General features: G+C 35.2%; 3 protein-coding genes across 4 annotated transcripts; 1 reads left to right on the forward strand and 2 right to left on the reverse strand.

The window, feature by feature from the left end:
* Nucleotides 1–148: 148 nt before the first annotated feature.
* Nucleotides 149–2,613, reverse strand: LOC105276146 (zinc transporter ZIP9). Its single transcript, XM_011333529.3, has 5 exons — nt 2,258–2,613; nt 1,988–2,114; nt 1,689–1,915; nt 1,441–1,575; nt 149–1,328 (listed from the first exon to the last, which is right to left on the reverse strand). Exons 1-5 carry the CDS (start codon nt 2,351–2,353, stop codon nt 1,080–1,082), a joined length of 834 nt encoding a protein of 277 aa, XP_011331831.1. The 5' UTR covers nt 2,354–2,613; the 3' UTR covers nt 149–1,079.
* A 182-nt stretch (nt 2,614–2,795) lies between these two features.
* Nucleotides 2,796–5,308, reverse strand: LOC105276322 (pinin). Its single transcript, XM_026972464.1, has 5 exons — nt 5,030–5,308; nt 4,461–4,656; nt 4,179–4,352; nt 3,817–4,111; nt 2,796–3,729 (listed from the first exon to the last, which is right to left on the reverse strand). Exons 1-5 carry the CDS (start codon nt 5,185–5,187, stop codon nt 3,407–3,409), a joined length of 1,146 nt encoding a protein of 381 aa, XP_026828265.1. The 5' UTR covers nt 5,188–5,308; the 3' UTR covers nt 2,796–3,406.
* A 574-nt stretch (nt 5,309–5,882) lies between these two features.
* On the forward strand, nt 5,883–12,851 carry LOC105276148 (serine/threonine-protein kinase SIK3). 2 transcript variants are annotated; one of them, XM_011333531.3, is made up of 13 exons: nt 5,883–6,115; nt 6,977–7,273; nt 7,380–7,550; nt 7,745–7,868; nt 8,034–8,154; nt 8,270–8,510; nt 8,659–8,971; nt 9,110–9,243; nt 9,387–9,546; nt 10,673–10,807; nt 11,338–11,559; nt 11,765–11,964; nt 12,228–12,851. In XM_011333531.3, the coding sequence occupies exons 1-13, from the start codon at nt 5,963–5,965 to the stop codon at nt 12,729–12,731; spliced, it is 2,775 nt and encodes a 924-aa protein (XP_011331833.1). In that variant the 5' UTR covers nt 5,883–5,962; the 3' UTR covers nt 12,732–12,851. The 2 variants fall into 2 exon arrangements, with proteins under 2 accessions (XP_011331833.1, XP_011331834.1); XM_011333532.3 differs by lacking the exon at nt 10,673–10,807.
* Nucleotides 12,852–16,534: the final 3,683 nt, after the last annotated feature.

The raw sequence follows: 16,534 nt of genomic DNA on the forward strand, positions 1-16,534 counted from the left end.
TGACACTGCAGATTTATCTCGGCTACCACCTTTCAAAACCTTATGAAAAACAGAGAATTTTATTTCAACAGGCACATCACTTCCATTTCTTTTTCTCTTCGAGGTAAACTTTTAATTAAGTGTACAAAGATACGTAAAAATTGCTTAGTTCATTTACAATTGCTTTATATACTTGAGTTACAAGGCCCTCTGTTCATGTTCGTTACTTCGAACGTATCCCCTTTAAAAATTTATTTAATACTAGACATATTTTCAGATCCATAGATGTTCATATATATACATCTCATGATATGTCTCACGATATCTCTCATAATTATATGTACGCAATTTATGTTAATTAAAAAATTACTAATTAAAAATATATAATGTGCGCATACGTGTGCGTGTGTGCGCGCGCGCGACAACTACAAACATAGGTTGTCTGTAAGGTAAATGCAGAAGAGAATCAGTAGTAGGAATATATTCCTTAACACGGTTGATGTCTGCCTTTATCTAGCACACTTCATAATTAACACACACTAGCGATTAGTTATAAGTTCAACAGGGCAGTCTGTTAACTAGAACTATATAAAGAAGTTACATAAACTCTATTCAAGATAGGCCATGAAGGAACTCGTGTACTTGGTACTAATTGTTCTTACGTCTAAGTCATGTATCATTATGATAATGTCACAATGACTGTAATTACACATATGGTACAATTTAACGTAAGACAGTGCAAGTTATAAAGTGTTGTATTGACATTTCTGAAACGTCTGGACATTTTATCAACAGATCCTTCTTTTGCACAGGAGCTATCGCATATATACTCACACATATTACACTTACTTTATAAATTTCGTAAAAAAATATACTTCAATCTTGTTAAATAATATATATCCACTAATGATTCTCGTATTCTCCCCGTCTGGCATATAAATTCTTTATAATATTCTTTACTCTCGAAATAATTATAAAATACCTTTTAAAAATGGAACTTTACAAATGGAACTTTACAAATTAGGATACAGAATAATTGTTATATAAATATTACAGATGCGTTAAAAGTCTTTTTTTCGTACATATGATGCTTATATTAGTCAATGATGGTGTCCAGTTGTAATTAATGCAGGTAAAAATGATCCTATTACTAAAAATAATATTTCTTTAACCTTAAGCCCGGTCGCAGATAACGCCGTACCCTCGACGCTAGGTAAATGCGAGTAATTACTGTGTCTTGTCATTAATTCCGGCAGAACGTGCACAGTAGCTACGTAAAGGAATGTTCCAGCACTAAATAACATAGCCAAACCGGTCGCATTGACATTACTCAGAGTTTCTTTACCTTCCTGCAAAATTTATAAATTTATATTTAGTTAGAAATATTATTTTAAATTATAAATAAATATTTACAAGCATCTGTTATAAAAATAATTATGGTAAATATCTTGTTTTACTTACCTTCCCAATCCCAAAATATGTCACGAGAGCGAGACACGGTGCGGCAAGGGAGAAAATTAATAAATGCCTACTTATCCTCTTTCTATCTACACCTTCGTGAAGAAGAAATGATACAAGTCCAAATGCAGCTGGTGCCTGTAAGAAACGATATATTGCTTAATGGTATGAAAACATACATCACATGCAATGCATAACTGATATTATGCTTTCCATTAATATTTTATTATCAGATTTGAATGAAAATTTACCTTGTGTAACATTATTGCCAAGAAAACTATCACTTCAACGTCGGCCTGGGCTGTAGTAGCAGCAGCTCCTAACGCAACTCCATCGACCGCTGCGTGTACCACAAGACCCAAAGTTGCTGTAACACTCTTTTGCTTCCCACCGCTTCTTCTCGCTGAGCACTGATCAATGAGAAGCATAAATACAAAACCGAGTACTAAACTAATTCCGATTAAAGAATGCAGATCATCTGTCAAAGAAATAACATTATTTAACAATAATAATTTCATGAAGTATGATAATAAGCAAGCAAATTACATACCATGTGACCCCTTTTCATTTTCGATACCACCAGTGAATAAAGCTCTTATACCTTCAGGTATAATCACTGCTAACGCAGTGCCAACAAGGAGTCCTGCTCCTAATACGGATACTAATTGTAATTTGTCCTAAAGAAAAAGTTAAGTATTTTTTTTTGTTCGCACATGACCACAAAGCATATTGAACACGTACACACACACAAGTATTTTACATAAAATGTATTTACATACAATATTCCTCATATAACTCCACATTAGAGAAATAATCTTACTTCTGACAAATTAATGACTAATGGTAACGATCCGGCCAGGCAGGAGCCAACGAGCATAACAAGGGAGAGCACCCATAACATCGCGCTCTCTTCCATTATCTTTTTATTGTTGAGAAGAACTGTTAATTTTCAATATCATTACATTATCAGTAAGTAAAGTCCACATCTGTCGTTAAGACTGAAGCACTTGTATGTGGACACATGTTAATCATAAATTAACAATTTCGCAATTTAATTTTCTATAGTTATGTGTGACAACTTTTATGACAGGTATGTCATTTTTACTCATATTAACAAAATAATAGCATTTCTTGAGTCACACATGTGAGCACTGCCACTGATGATCAGAATTCTAAATCATTGAAAAGTCCCTGTAAAGGTAAGCTAGAGACCCTAGAAGTAAGAGACTGGCACGAGTGGGCTAATTTGTGATTGGCTGGATACGAAATGGCGTAGCCAATCAGTGATAACGAAACACGCGGAGAAAATGAAAACAGAAATTGGAGTGAAAAAGCAAATGTCCATTTAATCCAAAATATCCATTTTAGCATTACAGTTTTATTCAAGAAATGTTAAAGTCATAGTAATTGTAAATATAATGGCCATAAGTAAGCAACATAAACAGAAAAATAAACTATTATAGAAACATAAACATATATATGGATCTCGGCCAAGGACTAAGCAGATGTACCTACGAAAATGTTGTGAAAAGAATTTAAGCCGCAATTAATACGGTATTTTATATTTTCACTTCCTAATCTACCGATTTCAAGACGTGATATCCAACAGTGGATCACCAGGATATCATCAGGAAATCCCGTTGCACGTTTTATGTAACGATGAAATTACGCTTGATCTTATTTTGTGTTACTACATTTATTATTCAGTCATAAAACTGTACTTAGAACTTACTATGAAAAATTTCATCACGTATACATATATATAATTTATATATATATACAATTCATACTGATATATGACTCGTACATATATAACTCATACATACATACATACATATACATATATATATATATATATATATATATATATATATATATCATAAGTGTATATAATACATATATATTCATCGTACATAATTGGACCATCCGATGTACATGGTATGTACAACCCTCCTCACTGTAATAAATACTAGCCGTTATTCTCATCCAGTTGCACTTGGTGAAGCTGCACCTTCTCCTCCTTGTTCTCCACATCATGGTCGTTATCAGAATTTTCATTTATCATCGACTGCATCGAAACCGGATCGTCAACCGGATCGTTAATCGAAATCTCGATTTTCAGCTCCGGATTGGGATCCCGATTCTCTTCACCCTCCTCTACTGAACGCGGAACCTCCACGGTATGTAAAGGTGCAGATCCTTCAAAATTTTGAGCATGCTTGCCCAGCCCTGCCTGAACCTCTATTAGACTCAGCTCTTCGACCAGTGCTTTCTCCCTTCTCTCGATTTCCTCTGTAACGTGAGAATTACGTGATCGCACAGAGAATATGTAGATGCAAATTTGCACTGATTTTACAGTAATCGTTTATGAATACCAACCATAGAGTTCTTTCGCGGATTGCTCTAATAACGCGTCAGTTTGAGGATGCTTGCGCTTAGGGGTATAATAAATGGAAGGTTGTGCACGTGTCTTTATAGATGATGCCAGAGGCAACTGTCCGTTACGCCAATCTTGAAACTGCCGACTACGGGCGAGTTTTGCCTCTAACGCTCGTACTTCGGCCAATTGTCGCTTCCGTGACAAAAACAACTGCTGTCTCTCCCTCCTTAGTTCCTCTTTCTCTCTCCTCCTAGCTTCTTCCACTCTAGCCTCTACTTCCGCTTTTTTATCCTCCTATAAATGAAACTTTGTCTAATTTGATGTTGAATTAAATATAAATACATCCAGATATATAGCTTACCTTTGCTTTGAGCTTGGTTTCCTCTTGCCTGAATTTTTGTAAGGTCCCTAAAAGTGCACCGAACATACGTTTGTTTCTCTGTCGACTGCGCTCGTCTGTCCTTTCTCGTCTGATAACTTCTTGACGAGACGGAATTTCTCGGGGAGTAGCTATTACTCTGGACGATACGGCGGGCTTAAATATCAAGATGCAAGTCAGATATCAAATTTATTCTAAAATTATTTTTATTAGGAAACGTTAATTATATAAAAATGTAAAAGAAATTACTTTTAAATAGATTACCTTGATAACACTATCATCCTCATCAGCACTATCATCTGCATTAGATGGAACACGTGCGCTTAATCGACTAAAAACAGTTTTTGGTTCAACATTGGGACCTTGCCAGTTTCGTCGTTTGCCTCCAGGTACTTCATTATTCACAAAGTCCGTGACGATCCGTCGACGATCTTCTTGTAATGGTCGCTTTTGAGTTATCCTAAAAAATAAGTAAACTTGTACAAAATGGCAATAATGCATAAATTATAATAATTATATAAATATTTATATAGCATGTTTAATGCAAATGCAATGTAATGCAATATAAATATACATTTAGCATAATGAGTGCAAATATATCATAAATGTATTATAATTGCTATAAATGTATTAAAGGCAATATGTACATAATATCATCGACATGAATATAATGTAAAATATAAGAAATACTAGTGCGACAAAGGACATTACACGTATCACGAAATATTTAATGTAACAAGCTTCTTTAATAATTTCATGGCTTCGCTGTAGATATTCTTCAATATTTTACATGAATACATTTAGAAAGTAAAATAAAATTTCTGAGATCTAACCTAGGTGATTGCAACGGACCGCTCTCGCCATCAGGAAGATCTCGACCGAGAATCTTACGAATACGTCGGTCAAGACCACGAAGACCATCGCGGGCCGTTTCTAATTCGGACTCCCATCTTTCGGCTCCCCATACCTCCTGTGGATTTAATTTCCGCATCTAAAAACTCACCGTACTTTCATCCAACACTAGCGTAATTAGTTCATTTAACAAACTATGTGACAGATTGTCGAACAAAATCGGCGATAAAGAGCCACCTACAATTCGCGCAACTGGTCTTAAATCAATAAAAGCTTGCCCGCAATTGAACCAATAATGTAAAGGTTGGTTGGTACGCGCATATAGTGAAAATTACGAAGGTACATATATCACTAGCAGAACTGTAACTCTATTGGTCACCTCAATAAAGTTAGCCGGACAATTTCGACTTTAAACATTTTTGTTTATACGAATCGTTTGTTAGTCGTTTGTTGTTGATTGTTAGATTAATTAAAACATTTGTTAGACAATATTTTCTATGTAAATACGAAAATAATTTTTAATGTCAAGATAGCCGGTAAATTACAATTTTTGTTTCAAAATAGGCTTAATCGATGCGCAATCGTTTGTTGGCCAACAATGATCAACAAACGACCAACAAACGATTCGTAAAGTCAAAAATTAAAAAAGTAAAAGTTGCCCGGCTAACTTCCCAGAGGTTTTTTTTCTTTCAAATAAAAAGAAAGATAGAAAGTGTGTTAAAGCATTTGTAACGTTAAGAGGACCGTCCCTTTAGCACATCAGCAAAACGCCAACGTGAATCTCTCATTTTTTTTATTACCACTAGATGGCAGTTTTAAGAGGCGATCATAACTCCTCTGTCGGGCGTAACATCATACTAGCCAGTATTGCAATTGGCAACGAGTCAAGCACGAGCGAGACAAGTGATTAAAAAATGGCATCCGCACCGACGTCGCACAATGAGGTTTCCCAGGAATGTTCTGTCAACAAACTTATACGTGTCGGTTATTACGAGCTGGAAAAGACTATCGGCAAGGGAAATTTCGCCGTAGTTAAAATGGCCACCCACCTCGTAACAAAATCCAAGGTAGAAGACGCTGTGGAAACCTTTCAGTTGCAAACACGAAATCCGTCATTTTGTCGTTAATATCTTCTGGATAGATGTGCGAACGCTTTTTCCTCAGTTTTATGCCCTCAGTATTTAATTGTGCGAAGTACAATTATTCCGTTGTGATTGTACTTCGTTGCCACACTTGAGTAATTGACATTTTTCAAAAATACGTTTCAATTTGTCAGTGTAAAGAAAGGCTAGTGTTGCATTTTTTACAATATGTAGTTCATATAAATTTCTTGAATCTTGCTATTAATAATTGCGTATTAGACACTCCAAATGACGCAAGTGTGACAGTAGAGTGTTGGAGCAGGAAAGATATTTTCTTTTTATCTTGGGCTGACTTGCAGTATTCGTAAACTTGATATTAGATATTCAGAATTTTCTCTTCTATCAAAATATGCCATTAAAAAAAAAGAATATAGATGATCATAAAGGTAATAATGCATATATGAGAAATGCCTATACATTAAATGCTCCTAATCAACTGCATTTTTTTGAGAAGTATTTGCTTAACGTTATCATCACTGTCTTAATCTCTAATTTGCTAATACACTTAGCTTTAAATGTATCATTCAAATAATATCAATGGCAGTCATTTATTTACATTAACATTTTATATATATATATAAATATGTGGCTATATGTATATATGTATATAATCTCTTGTATGTATGAGTTAAGAAAATATATATACATATAAAATGCTAAAATTAAAACTGCTATTGATGTGGAATACAGTTGTGAAATTTAACATACAGGAAATATAGTTGTTTAGCAACAATTGTCTTTTTAAACTTTTCGTTGAATTGATACACGCTTATAAATTTGTTGTAGGTTGCTATAAAAATAATAGATAAAATTAAACTGAATGAGGAAAACTTAGCAAAAATTTTTCGTGAAGTGCACATAATGAAAAGGATACGACATCCACACATCATAAGACTGTACGAAGTAATGGAGACGGAGAAGATGATATATTTGGTGACAGAGTACGCTTCTGGCGGCGAAATATTTGATCACCTTGTTCGTAACGGTAGAATGCTAGAACCAGAGGCACGAAGAATTTTCCGTCAGATCGTACTTGCTGTTCGTTACCTGCATCAACAGAGGGTGGTTCATCGAGATCTTAAGGTCTGGCATTATATCAGAATCTAACGTTGCGTCTTTAATCGTCAACGCGCGAAAATTATCACTACGTATAGCTGTATCTATATAATTAGCTTTTTCTTCTTTCCAGGCTGAAAATTTATTACTTGATGCAGACAATAACATAAAACTTGCTGATTTTGGATTTAGTAACGAATACACACCTGGTGTGCCACTTGATACATGGTGTGGCTCACCGCCATATGCTGCACCTGAGATTTTTGAGGGAAAGCCTTACGATGGTCCAAGAGCTGACGTATGGGTACGTTACTATCTCTGTTTTTTAATACAAGTCATATTTTTTTGTATCAAAATATAGAACAATGGTAAATTTGATCTTATCGCAACCTCTGATAAAAATTTACTAACGAGATACACATAACGTGTGCATAGATTTATATTATATTATTTTAACTGCAAGATATACTACATGCAATATAATAAATAATGTTTCAGAGCCTTGGTGTTGTCTTATATGTACTAGTTTGTGGTGCTCTACCATTTGACGGAGCTACAATGCAATTGTTACGATCTGTAGTTGTCTCAGGGAAATTCAGAATACCATTTTTTATGTCTGCAGGTAGATACATGCATGTCAATCTGTTTGATCATTAAATGCATTTGTCCTGTTAAAGTTTTTTATAATAAATTTTTTTGTACATCTACATTTTTTCTTTTTGTTTCACGTGCGTTATATTTAAGAACGATGCATGTACGAAGTTAAATCACGTCTTTATTGCTTCAGATTGTGAAAAATTGATCAGGCACATGTTGGTAGTGGAGCCAGAGCGACGTTTAAGTATTTCACAAATCTTATCGCACTCGTGGATGGGTGGAGACAGAGCGGTCGAGCTGGAACCTGGAGGGTACGTATTATGTTGCAAAACATATGTTCGCTTTATTCACAGGATTTATAAATCAATAATTTCGCTTTTATTACATTTCACCCCTTTCTATCATCTCACCTCGATATATTTCCAGGTGTAATCCTGATGTGAGCGTACCACCACAATTAAACCAATTAGTGATAGAGAGTATGCTGAGATTGCCTGGACTCAGCGCGGATACATTGTTACAAGCCATTAAAGGAAACGCTTTTGATCATATATCAGCTATATACAACTTACTTGTTGACCGATTGGAATCAACGATGCCTAATTTACCCAGTATTCAAAGTATACCGGGCGAATATTTGCCGGATGGTGCACATCAGTTGGAGAAGGTAATATTATCTTTCGCTCATTCGTGTCTCCTCTTATTTAGCAGAAACTTCATGAAATATTTTCTTTTATGTATACGACATAGAAAATTAATTTAGAAAATTATATACAGTATTGTACACGTAATAGAGTTATTTTCTTCTCTGGCAGTTTGGTGAAATAGAAGCGGAAACGGAAGAGAAAAGTGGTCTTCATTTGGCGTCTGGGACACCTTACCACACAACAAGGAGGCACACGGTTGGACCTGGTGATACAACACATCAACCTCCTACGTCATATCCTTATAATCACATGTCGGGATACCAGACTTTACGGCCTCTTCCTATCCTCCAGTGCAACTTGGATCCCCAAGTTTTACCACATACGAATTTACCACTAAATCTTCCCTTAGTACAACACCAGCCGCCTCAAAATTTCCAAATAAAAGATCAGCACTTGTTGAAGCCACCTCCTGTAATGGCCAGTAAGTTTTTTTCTCTCTCTCTCTTATAACGTATTTTCAGCTCATTTATTTGTAATATAATGTGTGATTTGTTGCACGTCACATACAGAAAAGAGAAATAGGTTAAATTAGATTATTACATATTACGTGTGCTTACAGCTGGTGGTTTTGGTAGAAGAGCTTCGGATGGTGGAGCAAATCTTCATATATTTCATCAACAACACAATAATAACGTTAATAACGATGAAGAAGGTGGCTGGAGCCAGCCCGGTAGCAGGGAACAATTGCAACCTGTAAGTTATTATAAATTATTAATTTTTAAAATTGCTAAATGTGCAAATTATCTCATTAATTTTTAATCATACCTTACATTATTCCATATTGCGAATGTACTGTTCCTTGTTTGGAATTTTTTTAAGAAAAGATATACTTACAGTTACAGAGTGGTAGTTCAGGATTAGTACAATGTGTCCAGTCATTAAGTGTCAGTACTGCGAGTGGAGAGGGGACCAGTAACAACACCAGTAGTAGTAGTAATAGTGGAAATAGCGACAGAAGAAGAAGAAGTGGTCTTAGCACTGTTATGCAGCGACCAGGTATGACGCAGCCAAGCACTTTTAATAATATTTTTTAAGTTTCTTTTTCTTCTTTTTTTTGCAATTAATGATGAGGGTCGCACGACTTATAGTGCTTCTTAATATCTGTATATCGTATTGATTATTCTGACTGTAAGTAGCAGAAATAGTAAGTATATACATTACATTTAAATATTTCTTCCAAGTCTGTATTGTCGAGTATGTGTAATGAACGGTCGACGAAACCACTTGGTTCAAGTATCAAGATTTTCCTAAATTCATGTCGAGAATTCTGTACTCGCGTCTAGAAAATAGCTGCGAGTACTTCTGACAGTTGTTTTAATTATGCACTAATACCATATGCTTGCGTGCATAGCCTTTTGTCTGACACTTTTGTCACTTTTATTTCCTATACGAGGATAAAAATGATGTATTTTCTATTTTTTACACTTTTTAGCTTTCGTTATCTTCTATGGAGAAGATAGGTCTTACACACTTTTAAAATTTATATACAGCTGTGTGTATGTGTGTGTAGGAAATGCCTACAAACTTTAGTTTTAAGCAGAAAGAAAAGCTCTAGTCATTTGTACATCCATAAATTTGATGTGTACACTTGTGTGTGTGTGTGTGTGTATATATATATATATATATATATATACACATTGTCGTAATCAATTTGATTTAATGAATACGCGAACACTCATGCACATGAAATTTAAACTTTTGTAACACACACGTGGAATGGACAAAATCTTTTAATATTTAAAAACATTTGTGTTATGTGACTTATTTGAATAACTACTTCAGTTTTTCATATCAGGAATTAAGGATATATTGGATACGTTTTTGATGAGTTCAGTTTTAGATGCTGTAAATACTTTGTGTGCTATTAAATGTTTGAAATTATGAGCCTCAACCTGTGCATAAAAAGTGGCTCTATCAATATATTACAGTTAAACATGGATTTAATGTTTATTTGATTAAAGTTTTGCAAGCTTTTACAGCTTTATGTTTTATCCCTATCATATTTAAATACTTATTTTCTTAGCATTTACGCAATGTTTTATTTAGTTTCCTTTTTAATTTTGCATGTTTTTTTTGTGTCCACTGCACTCCCGTGCCTCGTTGGTTGGTAATATGCATGTAGTTATAAACCCGGAGCTGGTAATGGAGGTAGAAGCTAGGATGAATAGATACCTACCACCGCGGATGTTACCAACTCATCTTAGAGGATCAACACTTCCACATCACAGGAAATCTTCATTATATCATACTAGCACTGGTAATCTTTTGTTAATTTGATTTTTCTTTCTTTATGCAAGCCGCAAAATATGCAATTTTGTTTAAACTATATTATTAGAAATGGCTATAATTTATGTTTTTTTTTCAATTTGATGTGCACTGTGTCTCACAGCTCCCAAGACAATTTACGTACAGCATTATGCATATTACACTATGTAAAACATGTACATATCACATGCATACACATAATTATTAAAAATCAATGCACAAAAAGTATGTAATGTAATGTAACACATCATGTAAATATCGAAGAATATTTTGTAATATTAATATTCTCGTAATTCGAATGCGAAAGAAAATGTTTCTTCGCACGAGGTTGTATGAGAAAAATCGAGATATATCCTGAGATAAAGTCTAAATAAATATTATCCATTTTATCTTATCATACAAATGGAATCATGTTAGATGAAAGATTCTTGACTTAAACAAATTAGTTTCGGAGTCTCGCCACGCACATATACATTATTCGATCGTACTGAAATTGATTCCTAACGTCCGTGTTAATTTTAGTAAGCAATAGAGACTCGTACAAGGAACCAAGCAGCCACGTAGCAACTGAAAGATACTCACCCGTTCGCCGAGCCTCGGAGGGCTCGGGAGCCCCTGGACCAGGTATTTCAACTCTTCAGCAAGAATACCAGCAGTTACAGAGATTAGCGTCTCCTTCTCACAGCCCGGCAAGTATCCCGGGATCTCCTGTACACGAAAGAGGTGTAGCAGCGATTACGCAAGGTATTAATTCTGTCTACAAAGTGTTTTACTAATTAAAACGTTAAACTATTGCAATGCGTGTGTCGCTACAACTGTTTCTCGCTGCTATACATTTAAGCAGCACGAAAATCGCGTCTTGTAAAATATAAAAATAAGTTTCCCATATTGCAATCTTGTATCGTGTTCTCTCTATTGAGCTTCTTAATTTTTTATTCGTCCACGACAGGTCTGAGCGGTTTGACTACGGCGCCAGTAGTACAGGGTAGTATTGTGCACGGTACGCCAGCGCAGCCACCTGCAACACCTTTAGATTTAAGTCCACTTAGGCATCATAGATCACCTGCTACTACCCCAGTGAGTTACTCGCCCAGTAATAGCCCAGCGTTGGACATGATACAAGAGGAACATCCTGTAGAGATACCAAGGGTACGTAATACTGCTCGTTCAAGCACGCGCATATATTAAAAATCACGCTTCAATTCCCGATCTATGTACCTAGCAGATGGATCTTGATCCATTTCACAGATTTCGTTACAGACATGTCGAAAAAATAATTTTATATGCAACTCTGATTTTTTATCCAAAGTATCGTGAATGATGTTGTCCGATACAATCATGAGATACGCGATTGGTGTACGAGTGCGTTTTGCTTGAAGTGATTAATATCGAACTTCGAAATTTGCTTATAGGTACCGCCACAGATTTCCGTCACGGATGTTCTCGGAGGTCAAGTAACGTTAATTAGTTGCTCACCTTCTCCGTCACCATCGCCCGATTCACTCGAAGACGCATTACCTCATTACAACACTCTTCCGAGCTTTATCATTTCAGAGCCGTGCGATCCTTCGAGACCTAGTATCACACGCGGTATCGGTAGGCCGCTTAATACAGTACCTACCGAGGTCGAGGTCACTTTGTCCGACGAGTCGAGCAGATTAAATTCCGAAGCTATATTAGGGCGCGTGAAGCAAATAATAGACGCGAGGGCGCCGCCGAAGGGCTTCATATTTTCGAGGGAGGAAGTGGACGGCAGCGGGCTCAGCTTAGAATATCCGGGTGGTGTGCAAATCGAACTGAGAGTATGCGAGTCCGAGGAGAAGGAAGTGAAGGGGATAAAGATGCGTAGAATTAGCGGGGACCAATTGCAATACAGTCAACTTTGTCAGCAATTGATTTCATGTATTACTGTTTGACGACGACCAGCATACGATATAACATTTTTTTATACGTTACGTTACATTCCTAGTGTAACATACACTGTTCATCACACAGTATTGCACATACGCGCTGCATATACACAAACGGTATTTTTTAAAAACAAATTGCCATCCTTCATACTATTATATTCGTATGTGTAACATCCAGTGTATTATATACTTTCTTTTTTAACGTGTGAACTTTGAGAGATATAAGATAAGAGCCATTTGAGACATTTTGATCTTACAACACGCGAGACGTTACAAGTAAGATTACATTAGCATCTTCATATCTTCTGAACACATTTCAACTATTGTATGCATGTTCAATAATCCTCGGGAAAGTAGTACGTAGTTCCGTTCTACGTTGATTTTTTAACTGAACCGGATACAAGAAGGGAACACATCGGGGTAAAGAAAAGTTGCAATGAAAATTTCTGCATCGGTGTACAGGAGTAAGAATTGAACGGCAGCTATCCGGCGTAGGCGCATCCTGCGTGCACGCTGCTACGTGCACTGGTGCAAGTACGCACGGAGTGCTGTTGTATTTTTTATCATACTTTGCAAGCGTTCCTTTTTCCATCAAATATATTCTTGATGTTAGATCGCGTAGATAGACAATTTCAAATTTCTATCGTCGGACATTTGTTAGCTTAATTATGCGGGGGGGGGGGGAAGGTGTAAAATAAGGACATTGTCATTTGTACTCGACTGGGAATATAAACGAACGTAGTTATCTCTTTTCTTGTGCCACGATTGTACACAATTTACAGCATGAACCGATCTATGTAGCGTGTAAAATGTTTTTGAGCAGTCACATTGTGGCAATGTCGTTATTCACGATTAATAGAAAAAGGATGATAGGAATGTGTACGCGTGTGTACATTGCATATACATAACGAGAGAATTTAAAAAGAAATCCAATGGAAATGTTGCTACGCGTACAACAACGTTTCCGTTGAGGATCATCATGTGCAAAGGTTTTACATGTGCAATGATTTTCGGTATAACGGTAGTATGCGTGGATGTTTGAATTGCATTCTTAGCACGAACGGATTCCTTGTTTATTGTTGCTGATATATATATATATATATATATATATATATATATATATATATATATATATATCTGCGGTTTGCTTTTCATTTTTATCCACGGACTCGAAATTATGACGAAATTATTTATAGAACCAATGGAGATTCTCTTGATTCTTTCATGTTTTTCTATGCAGCATATTTCTATATGTATAAATGTTACATATACAGATCATGTTATATATACGGATATCTGTTATCTTCAAATATTAGTATCCGATGAGGAAAATGTACATTTTATCATACATTTTTGGCCAAGTATCGCACTTTATATTAATTTCCTGCTTCAGAGGTTTTGAGAAGTGAGGATACCTCCATACCATGGTACACCAGATAGTACACCAGAATACTGTGGAGTGAAATATTGTAAATAAGTGATTTAATGTAAATATATATATCGCGTATAATGTGTTTCCGAGATAAAATAAGCACGTATGGTGCAGGGTATACTGATTGAGCTAACTGCTTCTAAGGTTAAAGGTTGCGAGCAACCCCAATCGTTGCCAATCGATTAATCTTTGTAAAAAGTATTTTGCTAAATAACGAGGATACGTTCGTATCATGAGCATGTACATAGATAAAAAAAAACTTGTATGATAAAAAAATCCGGTTAACGTGTATAAGAAATACGATATGTAGTTTTTAACTTTACGCATTTCGTCTTAAGTTTCTCTCCTCTTATTTTTCTTTTGAACTAAAAGTTGACCTTTTAGTAGCAGAAATTAAATTCAAAATTGTCGTTGAACACCCTACGTTTTCAGTTTCGTTCTTTTACTATTTAAGCTTTAAGTTAAAAGCTCGTCCAAGTTATGACTTTGTGATATTAACTAAGGAAAGGAAATTTTGTTAATTTTTTTTTATATATTCCTGAGGTTCAATGTTAAAGCAATCGTAATTTCTCCTCAAAGTTTGTTTTATAATGTTTTGTGGGGAAGATGATGTTCATGATATCTGCAACATTCTGCATACGTTACTTAATCAACGCTGAACGAGATTTTATTAATTAACTGAATGAGAATGATTCTTTGCTCGTTATATGTTGCCACTTTCCATCGGTTATGCTTGTTCATGTAAATCAGCAGAGAGTGTTTTATCTCTGCGCGGAAGAGACTTCACTCTTTCCGCAACTATAGGTAATAACCTGACCGGTATGAATGATATTATATTCGTCATCGCAAAAGAGAGTGTAACGCAGTCGAATACTTCTGTCCAACTTCTGTATTACGAGAACCCTCTGAATATTCCGATGTAATTTGAAAGTGTATTACTTGTACCGAAAATCTTTGTCTCAATAGCTTATATGGTGCAAAAGAGGATACGTTAGTAGCTACATATCATTATCTTGGAAGTAATACATGTTATTTTGTAGTATCCCGTAATACGATATGAATAAAGGAATCCTCGGGGAATTTTGCAAATATGAAATCTCTATCGGTGGTAATACTTTAATGGGTAAATATTTTTAAGGATGTCTACTCAATAGTTGTGCGCGACATCCAGGTCCAAGCGCCACTCTTCATTTGTGTATATTTTGTAACTGTACAGCGAATGATGTTAATTTCTTATTGTATTTTTTGAGATTAATCTCAATAATAACAGCGTAGAATTTCTACTTGATACGAAAATGGATTTACTAATGCGGACGATTCTACATTTTTATTTCCGAATTATGGAACATACACATCTCTACGATGCAAAAAGTCACGTATAATTGTAGCATATTAATATATTACTGTACTATAACGCAATGTATATTTAAATTCAATTCTAATAAGCGCGCAATCTATGAAAAAGAGATCTTTTGGAGAAGGTGGCCTTTTTCACGTGAAACTTTCGAAAATTCAAAAAAAAGAAAAATGGATGATAATTGGCCAAAGAGTTCACAGAGCGAAGGAAGTGCAGTAATAAAGACACTCCATACAGAATATTCCACAAGTCGCGAGCTCGATTGTAATCAGAAATTCGATTCAATATTGAGATTGACTTTCTCAGCAGAAATATCGGGAAAGCTCAGTATTTATCGCAATCTGGAGACATTGGAGACATTTACCATTTACTTGTGATGAATAAATCTTTGCTTTTACAGAAGGGAGCATGTTTGTTTAATCGCTGTAACTTGAAAAATATTAGAATTTCAATATTTTTGCTAGGAAAGAATCAATCTCAAATTCGTACAAGAATTTATCATTAAAATGAAGGTCGCGAATTGTGAGACATTTTGTACATTTACATACCACACTTTCCTCACTTCAGCCAAGTACACTTCTCACACAGTACACACACACACACACACATATGTACATTCAAGAAAGTTATATTCGTCTTCCTTTTGAATTACAATTCGCTAGTCTGACATAAAATTAAATCACTTTTAAGTCATATTTATAATGTTAAAGTTACCACAGATGAACATTATTCGATATTCATGCATAAATAACAGATAGAATTTCAGTGAATATAAAAAAAGTGGAGAATCGCAAAGTTTTGTAAAAGTAAGACGGAATATACGGCAGAGTACGCCCGTTAAGGATGTTCAGATAACATTGCGGATTTTAGACTTGATGTTAATTTTACTGACGACTGCATTATGTATATTTTTATCTTGTGTCTACGATATGTCAATTGTATGTGTTGAATTGAAAGAACAAAATCAAGAAAATCGAAAAATGTAGAAGTTCGTATGCCGTTATAATTTCTAGTATAAAT

The sequence above is a fragment of the Ooceraea biroi genome, chromosome 9 (genome assembly GCF_003672135.1).
Source record: "Ooceraea biroi isolate clonal line C1 chromosome 9, Obir_v5.4, whole genome shotgun sequence".
Lineage (NCBI taxonomy): Eukaryota > Metazoa > Arthropoda > Insecta > Hymenoptera > Formicidae > Ooceraea > Ooceraea biroi.